Below are 16,237 nucleotides of genomic sequence, written 5' to 3'. Positions count from 1 at the left end.
TGAAAACTTTCACTTGAGTACAAAAGTATTTGCCTTCGAATGTACTTAAGTATCCAAAGTACTATGATTTATTATAGCTATAATTTTTCTATTGTCATTTCTATCACAAGACTCCACTTAATCAACTTTTTGTCAAGTTTATGTGAAAAGGCTCTGTTACTCTTAGTACACTAATCTATTAATAGAATGATATTAATGAGTGAAACACTGATTGATATCTATTTAAAAAATCACACAAATAAGGCCAAGGGGTGTTGTGGCAAGTTAGAGTCAGGAGTTTCTTCCATCATTTATTACTGTCAAAATGTTCTGCTTGTAAATACCACCAAGCAGGAATCAAAACAAGTTTAAAACAGCGCTCTACTCTGATTGGTGGCTTGCTGTGTGTTGACCAGGTAAGTTTTTATCCACTCATAAATAAAAAGGAAAAGTGGAAGCTAAAAGAGGAAGTGCAAAAGGATTTTCTAAACAGTTGCGTGAAATGCAAAGCACAATTCAGCTGGAAGCATGTGTGTCCTGAGCGCACTACTGATCTTGTGGGACCTAGCACTCCTCTGCCTTGCACACAGTAAGTCATTGTAGCCTCTGCAGCCCATCTACGAGCTCAATAAATGCTGATTTTTGGGGGATTTTAACCCTAATTTGTATCACTCTGTGTCTTTAAGGCAATGTTCAGCTACAGGAGGACGTGGCACCTTCCCAGGTAGAATTCCATTCAGTAAACTTCAGAAATGTCCTGCACTGGAAACACCATCCTGAGGCACCAGAGGACCTGCAGTATTTTGTGCAGTATAAAGTGTAAGCTTGTATTTTAACACTACTTTTTGTTTTTTAGGTTCAACTTATATTAATTTTTTATGATGTCATTTTTTCTGCTTTCGATGATTGAAATGCAGGTTGATGCTTAAATATGATAAACACAAAAATTTCAAATGTTTTTTTTCCAGCTGTGCCTATGATGATCTTAAAGCTTAATACATTACAACTATAACATGGAGCAAATTTGTTCTATCTTAAATGTGTATTCAATTTTAAGATTTTGCTTCTTATAAGCACAACTGAAAAATTCATTTGAGTGTCTTCTTCTACCTTCAACATCAACTGAGGATTGTTGTGTGTGCGGCTTTCTTCTTTCTTTTCTTTTTGTATTAGAAATGAAATAGAAGAAATGTATAAAATGGAACTGTAGAGATTGTTGTGAGGTCTGTAACACAAGATATTGTGTACTATTGAAATTAAATAATAATATACAATGAAAAAAAATAATAATAAAAACTATTGCAGGTATGGAGATAAGCAGTGGATTGTGTCAGAGGCCTGCCAGGCTATCCAGAAACTTCAGTGTGACCTGAGCCTGGAGACATCTGACCCACGCCAGTGGTACTATGCAAGGGTTCAGGCTCAATGCCCCAAAGGTTTCTCAACATGGGTCGTCAGTTCCAGGTTTTATCCTCTGTGGGACAGTGAGTGGTGATGTTTTTATTATTTTTTTTAATTTCATTTGTTTTTCCAGATCCTGACAAAACAAATTAACAAATAAAAAGATTACTACTACTACTAGTACAACTACTAATAATAAACAGATCTTACACAATAATAAACAATTTCTGGACATTTAGACTTTAAGCCTTAATATAATACTTAAACCTTAAGTATAGCATTAGAAATATCTACATGACCAAATTTAATTCAACTCTAAAATGAGTGAAACTGTAATTGTATATGTGGAAATACAGTGGAACCCGGTTATGTCGATGTCCTAGGGGGTCGCCAAAAAGCATCGAGATAACCGATGATCGAGATAAACGAAAATCAAAATGGCGGCAATATATTAACGTGCTTGAAATTTCTTTATGTACATGATGTGCGTTAATAAATGAGAATGTGCATGCATGTGTTTTTGAAGGGGTTTTTACACAACAGCGTTGCCGCGATTTGTTTGATGAAGGCATACAGTACATATTTATCTGTCAGGAATCCACCTGCCACGCCCCCTTCGGCCCCCTTCAGCGTGTCAGGTGCTTTTTTGGCCGCTTTCTCTGAAGCTCCGCTTCAATCGCGCACATATGGTGCTCGTTTATCATCATCATAAGCTCCTATGTAAACTTCCACACTCTCACTCTCCGTTATTGTTGGTTCACGGCGGTCGTTGTTATCGCTCATGCGTATCCCGGTTACGTGCCTTCCCACGGCACTCTCAACGACTGCACTTTTCTTCCCAAAGCGCGGATTCCCCCCCGATCCTGCCGGTGTTCATTCTATGCTTTTGCTGCTCATCCCACGTTCCGCGCCGCCAAGCGCGGCTTTATCTCCGTTCATCGCGCATAACATTTGACAAACAAAAGGCATATGTGCACTAACTAACAGCAGAGATTCACCAGTATACAATACAACACCTGTAGCAGCTGTAAGGCTTGATTTTTCCGCCACTTTCGCGAGTTCTTCTGCGGCTGCACTGAGATAACCGACGTTAAATGGCAAATCTTTCCCCCCTTGTGCTCGAGATATTAGGGTTCAGCGACATAAAAAAATCGACATAACCGATAAAAAATGCTAAGACAAAGCGAGAATTTGGCGGTTCCACTTCAAAAACGTCGACTTAATAGGGTTGTCGAGATAAGCGGGTTCCACTGTACTACATAATCTTTGAATTTTGTTCTGTATAACACCAGAATAAACTGTAAATCAGAAATCTGTTAAAGCAAGCGTCACTACTTTTAGGCATCTTTTTACACATGTATTTAAATAAATTGATGCAAGTAAATATGGCAGCTAATAAACCCTTGATTGCATTTGTTTCACAGCCACTTTCAGCCCACCAAAAATCAAACTGAATGTCACACAGCAAGGCATTGTTGTCTCACTCAGACCTCCACGAAGCCCACTACAGAGAGACACTAACAGCAGGATCTCAGTTACAAAACTACTGCAGCTGATTTTTAGGATTTACCTCATGCATGACGGCATGGAACAGGTACAGTAAACAAAGACCAATGCTTTATTAAACAGATTCTCTGCACATACATACATAATATATACATATATATACATATATATATATATATATATATACATACATACATAATATATGCGCTTTGGGAAGAAAAGCGCAGCCGTCGAGAGAGTGCCGGTGGGAAGGCACGTACCGGGATACGCATGCGCGATAACAACGACCGCCGTGAACCAACATATACCAACAATAACGGACAGTGAGAGTGTGGAACTTTAATAGGAGCTGGTGATGATGCTAAACGAGCACCATATGTGTGCGATTGAAGCCGGGAGCTTCAGAGAAAGCGGCCGAGAAAGCACCTGCCACGCCGAAGGTTAACAAACATGTACTGTACATTTTTATAGCATGCCTTCATCAAACAAATCGCGGCAACGCTGTTGTGTAAAAAAACCCTCCAAAAACACGTGCATGCACATTCTCATTTATTAACGCACATCATGTATATAAAGAAATTTCAAGCACGTTAATATATTGCTGCCATATTGATTTTCGTTTATCTCGATCATCGGTTATCTCGATGCTTGTTATCTCGATATGGCGACCCCCTAGGACATCGACATAACCAGGTTCCACTGTTATATATATATATATATATATATATATATATATATATATATACAGTGGAACCTCGGGTTACGAACGCCCCGGCATACGTATAATTCAGGTTACGAATCGCAGTTCATCAAAATTTTTGCCCCTGGTTACGAATATATCGGGATACGAACGAAATCGCAGGCAAGTTGGTTGTTTTTGCTCTATCCACGCAGCTCGTCACATCAGTTAGCGTCCTGTGTCCCTAGCGAGAGCATCGTGTTACTTATCCGCTTGAACTTTTCCCGGCAGCAGCATAACAACTCGTTAGTTGATGCTCGTGGAATGATGAGATGGACAACATTAGCCGATGCATAACCACTTTACTTGTTTTTATGAAGATAGATTAGCAGGGTTACAGTCTTTTCCGAAGTACAATACCCATAATGAATTTCACTCTGGACTTCAATACCAACTGATAGTAGCCTTAAAGAAACAGCTCTCATTTTCCTCTAATGCAACAATTGTCTCAGCGTTCGTGTTAATAACACTGTCTTTAATATTCTATAATATAATATATAATAATATATAAATAATATAATATAATAAGATTCTCCTTCCAAACAATAACTCTCCTCCTCCCCTTCTACGGACGTGGTCTCCTGCAGCGAGTCTTCTCAAAGGAAAGTACCGGTAAAGATGTTTTCCTCTTTTGTATGTTTTTATGTGGTATGATTTTAATATAACATGTTAAAAGTAAATAATATTAGTGAATATTGGCTTTATTTTTATTTAAGTAATATTTTGGTTGTCCAGAACGAATTACCAAGTTTCTGTTCATTATTATGGGGAAATTTGTATCGGGATACGAACTTTTCAAATTCTGAATAAAGTACCGAACGAATTAAATTGTAACCTGAGGTTCCACTGTATATATATATATATATATATATATATATATATATATATATATATATATACAGGAGTGCAGAATTATTAGGCAAGTTGTATTTTGAGGATTAATTTTATTTGAGGATTTAATTTGAACAACAACCATGTTCTCAATGAACACAAAAACTCATTAATATCAAAGCTGAATATTTTTGGAAGTAGTTTTAGTTTTAGCTATTTTAGGGGATATCTGTGTGCAGGTGACTATTACTGTGCATAATTATTAGGCAACTTAACAAAAAACAAATTCATACCCATTTCAATTATTTATTTTTACCAGTGAAACCAATATAACATCTCAACATTCACAAATATACATTTCTGACATTCAAAACCAAACAAAAACAAATCAGTGACCAATATAGCCACCTTTCTTTGCAAGGACACTCAAAAGCCTGCCATCCATGGATTCTGTCAGTGTTTTGATCTGTTCACCATCAACATTGCGTGCAGCAGCAACCACAGCCTCCCAGACACTGTTCAGAGAGGTGTACTGTTTTCCTCCTTGTAAATCGCACATTTGATGATGGACCACAGGTTCTCAATGGGGTTCAGATCAGGTGAACAAGGAGGCCATATCATTAGATTTTCTTCTTTTATACCCTTTCTTGCCAGCCACGCTGTGGAGTACTTGGACGTGTGTGATGGAGCATTGTCCTGCATGAAAATCATGTTTTTCTTGAAGGATGCAGACTTCTTCCTGTACCACTGCTTGAAGAAGGTGTCTTCCAGAAACTGGCAGTAGGACTGGGAGTTCAGCTTGACTCCATCCTCAACCCGAAAAGGCCCCACAAGCTCATCTTTGATGATACCAGCCCAAACCAGTACTCCACCTCCACCTTGCTGGCGCCTGAGTCGGACTGGAGCTCTCTGCCCTTTACCAATCCAGCCACGGGCCCATCCATCTGGCCCATCAAGACTCACTCTCATTTCATCAGTCCATAAAACCTTAGAAAAATCAGTCTTGAGATATTTCTTGGCCCAGTCTTGACGCTTTCAGCTTGTGTGTCTTGTTCAGTGGTGGTCGACTTTCTGCCTTTCTTACCTTGGCCATGTCTCTGAGTATTGCACACCTTGTGCTTTTGGGCACTCCAGTGATGTTGCAGCTCTGAAATATGGCCAAACTGGTGGCAAGTGGCATCTTGGCAGCTGCACGCTTGACTTTTCTCAGTTCACGGGCAGTTATTTTGCGCCTTGGTTTTTCCACACGCTTCTTGCGACCCTGTCGACTATTTTGAATGAAACGCTTGATTGTTCGATGATCACGCTTCAGAAGCTTGGCTATTTTAAGACTGCTGCATCCCTCTGCAATATATCTCACTATTTTTGACTTTTCTGAGCCTGTCAAGTCCTTCTTTTGACCCATTTTGCCAAAGGAAAGGAAGTTGCCTCATAATTATGCACACCTGATATAGGGTGTTGATGTCATTAGACCACACCTTCTCATTACAGAGATGCACATCACCTAATATGCTTAATTGGTAGTAGGCTTTCCAGCCTATACAGCTTGAGTAAGACAACATGCATAACGAGGATGATGTGGTCAAAATACTCATTTGCCTAATAATTCTGCACTCCCTGTATATATATATATATATATATATATATAAACACCTGTCTATCAGCTAGAATTCTGACCCTCAAAGACCTGTTAGTCTGCCTTTAAAATGTCCACCTCCACTACATTTATTATCCTAAATTAGATGCACCTGTTTGAGGTCGTTAGCTGCATAAAGACACCTGTCCACCCCATACAATCAGTAAGAATCCAACTACTAACATGGCCAAGACCAAAGAGCTGTCCAAAGATACTAGAGACCAAATTGTACACCTCCACAAGGCTGGAAAGGGCTACGGGGAAATTGCCAAGCAGCTTGGTGAAAAAAGGTCCACTGTTGGAGCAATCATTAGAAAATGGAAGAAGCTAAACATGACTGTCAATCTCCCTCGGACTGGGGCTCCATGCAAGATCTCACCTCGTGGGGTCTCAATGAGCCTAAGGAAGGTAAGAAATCAGCCCAGAACTACACGGGAGGAGCCGGTCAATGACCTGAAAAGAGCTGGGACCACCGTTTCCAAGGTTACTGTTGGTAATACACTAACACGTCATGGTTTGAAATCATGCATGGCACGGAAGGTTCCCCTGCTTAAACCAGCACATGTCCAGGCACGTCTTAAGTTTGCCAATGACCATTTGGATGATCCAGAGGAGTCATGGGAGAAAGTCATGTGGTCAGATGAGACCAAAATAGAACATTTGGGTCACAATTCCACTAAATGTGTTTGGAGGAAGAAGAATGATGAGTACTAAGTATGTATTAAGGAGAGGATGACCGGGGCCATGTATTGCGAGATTTTGGGGAACAACCTCCTTCCCTCAGTTAGAGCATTGAAGATGGGTCGAGGCTGTCTTCCAACATGACAATGACCCGAAGCACACATCCAGGATAACCAAGGAGTGGCTCTGTAAGAAGCATATCAAGGTTCTGGCGTGGCCTAGCCAGTCTCCAGACCTAAACCCAATAGAGAATCTTTTCTAGGGAGCTCAAACTCCGTGTTTCTGACCAGTTGCCCAATCCCTGTTGCAGAAAAAAAAAAGAAAAACACAGCATGAGGCTGCCACCAGCATGCTTCATTTTTGGGATGGTTTTGGGTAGATGATGAGTGATGCCTGATTTCCTCCAGACATAACATTCAGAACTGAGGCCAAACAGTTTAAACTTGGTTTCATCAGACCAGAGAATATTGTTCCACACAGTCAGAGAGTCCTCCAGGTGCCTGTTGGCAAACTTTAAGTGGGCTTACATGGGTTTTGCATTCTGATATAAAGCCCAGATCAGTAGAGGGCTGCAGTGATGGTTCTTGAACGTTGTCTCATCTCCACACAGGATCTCTGGAGTTCAGTCAGAGTGACTATCGGGTTCTTAGTCACCTCTCTTACTAAGGACCTTCTCTTCCAATTGCTTTGTTTGGAAGGGTGACCAGCTCTTTTAAGAGGAAGCCCCTGTGCTCTTGGGAATCTTTAGTGCAGCAGATATTTTTTGTAGCCTTCCCCAGTCTGTGCTTTGCAACAATCTTGTCTCCCAGCTCTGTAGGCAGCTGTAAGGCCTTCTATAGTGAGGTGTGTGCCTTTCTAAATCATGTCTAATTAATAAACTTTTTCATAGGTGGAATCAAATCAAGGTGTAGAAACATCTCAGCAACAATCAAGAGAAATGGGAAGCACTGTTTTTGAAAAGGGTCTGAATACTTATGTACATTTGATATTTCTGTTTTACAGATATTTCCAGAATTCTGTTGACACATATATATATATATATATATATATATATATATATACATATATACATATATATATACATATATATATATATATATATACATATATATATATATATATATATATATATATATATATATATATATATATATATATATATATATATATATATATATATATATATTACACAGTGAGGAAAATAAGTATTTGAACACCCTGCTATTTTGCAAGTTCTCCCACTTAGAAATCATGGAGGGGTCTGAAATTGTCATCGTAGGTGCATGTCCACTGTGAGAGACATAATCTAAAAAAAAAAAATCCAGAAATCACAATATATGATTTTTTTTAACTATTTATTTGTATGATACAGCTGCAAATAAGTATTTGAACACCTGAGAAGGTCAATGTTAATATTTGGTACAGTAGCCTTTGTTTGCAATTACAGATCAAACGTTTCCTGTAGTTTTTCACCAGGTTTGCAAACACTGCAGGAGGGATTTTGGCCCACTCCTCCACACAGATCTTCTCTAGATCAGTCAGGTTTCTGGCCTGTCACTGAGAAACACAGAGTTTGAGCTCCCTCCAAAGATTCTCTATTGGGTTTAGTTCTGGAGACCACATGACTTTCTCCTATGACTCCTCTGGATCATCCAAATGGTCATTGGCAAACTTAAGACGTGCCTGGACATGTGCTGGTTTAAGCAGGGGAACCTTCCGTGCCATGCATGATTTCAAACCATGACGTCTTAGTGTATTACCAACAGTAACCTTGGAAACGGTGGTCCCAGCTCTTTTTAGGTCATTGACCAGCTCCTACCGTGTAGTTCTGGGCTGATTTCTCACCTTCCTTAGGATCATTGAGACCCCACGAGGTGAGATCTTGCATGGAGCCCCAGTCCGAGGGAGATTCGCAGTCATGTTTAGCTTCTTACATTTTCTAATGATTGCTCCAACAGTGGACCTTTTTTCACCAAGCTGCTTGGCAATTTCCCTGTAGCCCTTTCCAGCCTTGTGGAGGTGTACAATTTTGTCTCTAGTGTCTTTGGACAGCTCTTTGGTCTTGGCCATGTTAGTACAGTGGAACCCGGTTATCTCGCCCTCGGTTATCTCGACAACCCTATTAAGTCGACGTTTTTGAAGTGGAACCGGCAAATTCTCGCTTTTTCTAAGCATTTTTTATCGGTTATGTCGACTTTTTTTATGTCGCCGAACCCTAATATCTCGAACACAAGGGGGGAAAAATTTGCCATTTAACGTCGGTTATCTCGGTGCAGCCGCAGAAGAACTCGCGGAAGTGGCGGAATAATCAAGTCTTACAGCTGCTACAGGTGTTGTATTGTATACTGGTGTTAGGCGTGGTGTGGGCGGAAGCGAGTAACGGCAAACAGAAACTTTATTTAACAAAGGCAGAGCCAACACAAAATACCCGCGTAGATCGGGATAATCCGGCAAACGGCAGTCCAATAATAACATCAACGGTGCGTTATCGAGGAAGCGCGGCGCAGAGGAAGCGACTGGGAAGCGTCGAAAGTCCGAGGTGCGCTGGGGAAGGAAAACGCAGCCGTGGAGTGAGCGAGGAGTCCGGGAGGAGATGGTATGTAGCGGGTGCAGCATACACACGACCACGCATGAACACATAATAACGGACCCCGAGAGTGGGTGAGTGAGCGGTTAGTATGGGAGCCGGGAGTGAGTGAGTAACGCGCTTCAGCTGTGCATGATTTGCGCTGCGAGCTTGGGAGCGTGCGGAGGCAATGACAGCCTCTGAAGGAGGCGTGGCAGGTGGATTCCTGACAACTGGTGAATCTCTGCTGTTAGTTAGTGCACATATGCCTTTTGTTGTTAAATGTTATGCGATGGCGGCGCGCAACGTGTGATGACCATCCAAAAGCATAGAATGAACACCGGCAGGATCGGGGGGGAATCCGCGGTGCGCTTTGGAAAGCCGTCGAGAGAGTGCCGGTGGGAAGGCACGTACCGGGATACGCATGCGCGATAACAACGACCGCCGTAAACCAACATATACCAACAATAACGGACAGTGAGAGTGTGGAAGTTTAAATAGGAGCCGGTGATGAGTGATAAACGAGCACCATATGTGCGCGATTGAATCCGGGAGCTTCAGAGAAAGCTGCCGAGAAAGCACCTGACACGCTGAAGGGGGCCGAAGGGGGCGTTGCAGGTGGATTCCTGACAGATAAACATGTACTGTATGTATTTTTATAGCATGCCTTCATCAAACAAATCGCGGCAACGCTGTTGTGTAAAAAACCCCTTCAAAAACACGTGCATGCACATTCTCATTTATTAACGCACATCATGTACATAAAGAAATTTCAAGCATGTTAATATATTGCCGCCATTTTGATTTTCGTTTATCTCGAACATCGGTTATCTAGATGCTTTTTGACGACCCCCTAGGACATCGACATAACCGGGTTCCACTGTAGTTGGATTCTTACTGATTGTATGGGGTGGACAGGTGTCTTTATGCAGCTAATGACCTCAGACAGGTTAATCTAATTTAGGATAATAAATGTAGTGGAGGTGGACATTTTAAAGGCAGACTAACAGGTCTTTGAGGGTCAGAATTCTAGCTGATAGACAGGTGTTCAAATACTTATTTGCAGCTGTATCATACAAATAAATAGTTTAAAAATCATATATTGTGATATGTCTCTCAGAGTGGACATGCACCTACGATGACAATTTCAGACCCCTCAATGATTTCTAAGTGGGAGAACTTGCAAAATAGCAGGGTGTTCAAATACTTATTTTCCTCACTGTATATATATTGTGTGTGTGTGTGTGTGTGTGTAAAATGTAAAGACAAAAAAAACAAAAAAGAACAATGCAATGATTTGCAAATCTCAATAATTCATAATCTAACAAACATATCAAATGTTTTTAGACCGACAATAACTGCCATTTTAAGGGAAAAAAATAAGGTCATTTTGAATTTGATGGCTGCAACAAAAGTTGAGGCAGCGTCATATTTACCACCGTGTAGCATCGCATCTTCTGTCCATATTCATCTGGGAACTGAGATGACCAGATGCTTATGTTTTGAAAAAGGAATGTTATCTCATATGTGTGCAATTCAGGATTATATATTTGTTATGTTTTTTGTTTCATGATGTTTTTCAAATGGTGATAAGTCTAGACTAGGGCTATTGCAATAAATGAAGTATGCAGTTAGCATACTTTGTCTTGCTCAAATATACAAGGCCTTCCCTGAAAAATACATTTTCTGGATGGAAGCATTTGTTGTTCTAAAACTGTATATACAGTTTAGCTTTTTAAGCTGCCCATTCCACAGGCACTAATGCACTCCCATACTATTATATATGCGTTTTGTTTTTAAACTGACAACTGATATGCCAGATGGTCCCTCTCCTCTTTAGTCTGAAGGACATGGTGTCCATGGTTTCCAAATAGAAATTAAAATTTCGATTCATCTGACCACCATACCGTTTTTCACTTTGCTTCAGCACATTTTTAATCAGCTTTGGGCCAGAGAGGATGGTTGTGTTTCTGGATCATATTCACACATGCCTTCTTCTTGCATGATAGCAATTTAACTTGCATTTGTTGATGACATGGCAAACTCTGTTCACAGGAAATTATTCCAGGAGGTGTTAATGAGCCAATGCAGTAATTTCCACACAGAATCATGACAGTTTTAAATGCAGTGCCGTCTGAGGGCCGAAGACTGCAGGCATTCAATATAAATTTTTTTTGTCCCTTGTGCAGAGATTTTCGCTTTTCCCTTCCTACATTTTTTAAGATGTGTTGCAGCCATCAAATTCAAAATGACCTTATTTTTCAATTTGTTTTCCCCAGTTTAAATATTTAATATGTTTTCTAGGTTCTGCTGTGAATAAATCATGGGTTTATGAGATTTGCAAATCCTTACTTTCTGGTTTTATTTACATTTTACACAGTGTACTAACTTTTGGGATTTTTGTTTTATGTAAAATATTTTGTTGACTCAAAAGGCAGAAGTCTGTTTTTTTTTCTTATTAACTATGAGAAACAATGGCGGATACCAATTACTTTTTTCCATTTCTGGCTATTTTGGAAAAAATGGTTGGTGGTTATTTTTTTGAGAGGGATACTAACGAATTTGTCTCAAATATGTCTCTATGTATTTGTATGTATTAAGGGCAGATATCCATTAAACCATCTCCAAATGTGACCCGCAGATCCATGAAACCAAAGGTTACCCGAGGAAGATCCTGTTTGAGCACTTAAGCCCTCAAACAACATACTGTGTTCAGGCTGTGACCGTCATTCCCCTCTCAGGTCTTACAAGCTCAAGGAGTCCTGAGTCGTGCATCAGCACCCTGTAATCCTTCACACAGGTACACGGCCAGCTACACTGGCCCTCTACAGCAGCAGAGACATTTGAGTCGACCATAGATGTCCATCACGCAGCCCTGCATTCATGTTTGTCCACACAGTCCACAGGGAGCAATAGAATGTTAAGGAAGGGATGAACCTGCACACTACATGTGAGGAAACATCTCGTCACCTGATGGGTAGGGATTGCTTATCTGGTATACAACTCTGCTGGGAGCTGCTCATTTCAAGCCTGAACCATAGATGCCATTTTTCATTCTGGCTAAATTTAGTTAGGAATTTTTGATATACGACATGCTTTTGTTGGCATTTTAGAGCTGAAGTTTAATCTACCTATAGGCATTGTTTTAATCAACAATACACTCACCAGATATATCTAGAGAGCTTTAATATATGTGAAATGATTAATATATGAAAAATAAATGTATTGCAATCCAATACAGTGTAATCATCTGCTTATTTAGAGCTTTGCTTTGCTGTTTTACCTCTTCAGGGTTACTGCTTTGATTCGGAGCTTGTACACTGTTCTCTTCACATGATGTCCTCCAGGTTTTTTCAGCATCCTCGATAAAAAATATGCTGGTACATGGATTTATGACTATTTATGACTTCATGGATATATTTTTTCAACCGCCAAATGCGGTGAAGTTTTATTCTCTACTTCGTCACATTTAGCTAGTGGTTTAACCCGTATGTTTTTTCGATTGCTGTCTCGTTCTTTATGCAATCTTTGTATAAGGCAATGTGTTCATTTAAAATAGTGATTCAACTGACAGGATCTACCAGCTAATCAGAATCGAGTATTCAGACTATTCAGTGCTGCAACTAACGATTATTTTGATAAGCTTTTGAGTATGAAAGGTTACAAAAGCACATTGCATTCACAGAGAAAATAAATAAATCAATCACACAAAGGAGCTCATAATTACAACTTAATATCTCATAATTATGAGATCCTGATCTCATAATTATGACTAAGTATTTCATATTTTTTGACTTATTATCTCATGAGATAAATTGCGGTAGTCTGTGGCAGGGGAGCATTTTAGCGCATGACACCGGATCTGACTTCACTGCATTCTTTGCTCGGAAGTGCCTCATTGCGTAATGGAGATGTAGCAGATATCATATAGTTTAGTTGATGACTGTATATTAGTTTAATTAGCTACTGGACATGTCCTAGCAAACTGTCTCTCCTGCTAATTAATTTAGTTACGCTTCAGTAGTCTTGCTTCAGTTTATAGATACGGTGCATTAACTATTATAATAATAATAATAATTATTATTATTATTATATTTTAACATTGACTACTAATATGTTAAACATTCTGTCCACTTGATCAAACGAACTCTAAGATATAACATTATTAGTCAATGTTAAAATATAATAATAATAATAATAAATAATAATAATAATAATAATAATAATAATAGTTAATTCCCCGTATCTATAAACTGAAGCAAAATTTACTGTAACTAAATTAATTAACAGGAGGGGCAGTCAGGGAGTAAATGTCCAGTAGCTACGTCAGACTGCCCCCACTTATCTCATAATTATAAAATATTAAGTCATAATTATGAGATATTAACTCATAATTATGTGATTCTCTCTGATTTTTTTTTTTCTCTTTTTGAAAGCAATGTGCTTCCGTAAAGTGACGCAATTTGTGTAGATCAACATTTCTAATGCATTTTGCAGATGGCAAGTTGACAACAATCATTAAAAAACAATATAAAATAGAACATTGTTGACTTTTTTTTAAACATACTTTGTTCATTTATTCATATATAATGTTCATTTTATTGAATATATAATTCGATTTTGTATAATTCAAATATATACGCATAAATTAAATATACAGAATTGGAAAACAAGCATTTGAACGTAGTAAAGACGCAGTAGATCATGTGTGTTGTAGACAAATGCTATATAGAGAATGGAACAGTAACGCAGCAGGCAAACACGCTTCTTTAAAAAGAAAGGAATAATATGCTCGTGTATAAATGCATAATCATTCGCTGAAAACCACAACACTGACTAAACATGTAATTGTTTACTGCTGCTTTTAGATTTAGTGTTTGTTTGCACCGGTTTAATTGAATCCATCACGATGTCGCGGCGAACTGACTGCGCCACCTGATGCTCGAGAGTCACGACAGAACAGATCCAGTGCGACTTTCCCGAAATTACAAACGGTTTACACAACAGCACTTTATTAAATGATACATTTTCACATAAGTATTATAGAGTTTTTACTTACCGTGCTGATGTTTCACCTTCATCCCTGACACAAGCGTGTTTCCTTTTCACATGCATCACTGTGGTACTCCATCCCACACAAGCTCCGCTTCACAGAACTTCCAGGTACAGTTTTCTTTGTTGTGTTTGTTATAAAATGCTCTTATGCCTTGGATGATTTGGGGACGCACACTTTCTCCTGCTACCGGTTACCATGTTCGTGCCGGCATTTATCCAAACACGTTTTATCTTGCAATCATGGTAAACTGGAGCAGAGCAACTAAACGATAACGGCATTCGTTGACAATGAATTTCATTAGCGATAAGTTGATGCAGCCCTAATTCCTAATTATATACATATAACATCTAACAAAAAATAACCATTATGTTTTAGTCATTCAGTTAAACTATGTGCTACAAAAATCATTAGCAAAATCATTCAGTCACTGCCGGCATATGGTCATGGTGAAAGCGGGATAATACACAGTAAGATGTGCATTACACAATCTTAACACACACCACTGATGCAAACTCTGCTTCGTGTCAGGTGGATCTTCACCTCACTGTATTAAGATGGTGTAATGCACACCTAGCTGTGGATTCACCCTTACATGTGTGTATATACACACACACACACACACACACACACACACACACACACACACACACACCTATTGAGTGTTCGAGAATTCTAAGAAACATGCAAAGAATATATAGCCCTCACCTTATATAACTGATAAAACTAGTATTTTACATACGATAAATCAGATGATATAAGAAATAAAGGATTTATTGGTCACTTGAGTACAGTTGTGATTCTGGGATGAACCCTTTTCCAAAAGTCAACAGCACTGTGATCTAAAACAGTACCAGCAAACCAACTCAAAATCAGTTTGGTCATGTGGCTCAAACGCACACTAAAATGATTGAGGAAGTCATTATAATCATTATACATATACAGTACATGTGATCCATGTAAAAAAACAAAAAAATAAAACATACAAAAAAAAAAAGAAAAAAAAAAAGAAAAAAAAAGCCAATACTTTCACAAACCAAACTGCTGGACAGAAAGGGCAACTTTGGTAAGGAGTTCGAGTGGAAAATATCATGTGTCTTTTAGTGTCCACTTGCTGTCAAATCTGTAGTCATGACTGCTTGAGGGCAAAAAAACCCACACACAATATCTTACACTTTCAGAACAGACACACTACTACTACATTTTAGTACAAAAAAATTACAGTATCCTGAAACACACGGATCAGTGTTTTGTTCTCGCGTAAGCAACTGAACTGCAGCCTTACCGATGTCCTATCATGACTTTCACTTTATAACAAAAAACAAAACCCACTTGTAAATCAGTTGTTCATGATCGATAAAATGCTATATTAAAATCACAGTGCTACAAAAGAAGCTCTTATTAAGATGATGATCACAGGGAACATAATGACCAGAAACAGATGCAAGTAATCACAAAGATCATTCACTTTCATGCAAACGTGTGAGGTGAAGTAACAATAAAAATTCACTTAATAAAAGGGACATTACACTGCATTTCGACCTACAATTTGACTGAAATCATTCCCTTGTTGCATTGTAACGTATATAATATGGTCAATCACACGGTATACAGTCGGGGAAGAAACAAAATAAAAATTGCCTCGATGTGGACATTTACTTTCCTACCTGGATGTTTTTGGGGTCATTTATATAAAATAAAATAAAAAGAAGTAAAAAAAAATAATAAATTCCTTTTACCCTACTAATTCTTTTATAAGGTTTTACACTGAATAGAAACAACACTAAAGAAGAAAACCCACACGAAACCACAATATTACTACGCAAGGCATGACTCAGATTGCAC

At 38.9% G+C, this 16,237-nt stretch overlaps 1 protein-coding gene across 1 annotated transcript; it reads left to right on the top strand.

Annotated features, from left to right (window-relative positions):
- The first annotated feature begins 487 nt into the window (after positions 1-487).
- Positions 488-13,052, top strand: il22ra2 (interleukin 22 receptor, alpha 2). Its single transcript, XM_046876390.1, has 5 exons — positions 488-568; positions 666-798; positions 1,285-1,463; positions 2,805-2,974; positions 11,981-13,052. Exons 1-5 carry the CDS (start codon positions 508-510, stop codon positions 12,125-12,127), a joined length of 690 nt encoding a protein of 229 aa, XP_046732346.1. The 5' UTR covers positions 488-507; the 3' UTR covers positions 12,128-13,052.
- The last annotated feature ends 3,185 nt before the right edge of the window (positions 13,053-16,237 follow it).

Source organism: Silurus meridionalis, chromosome 2, assembly GCF_014805685.1.
Source record: "Silurus meridionalis isolate SWU-2019-XX chromosome 2, ASM1480568v1, whole genome shotgun sequence".
NCBI classification, from domain to species: domain Eukaryota; kingdom Metazoa; phylum Chordata; class Actinopteri; order Siluriformes; family Siluridae; genus Silurus; species Silurus meridionalis.
Note: the sequence above shows the minus strand (reverse complement) of the source record. Positions and strands in the feature narration are given on the sequence as shown.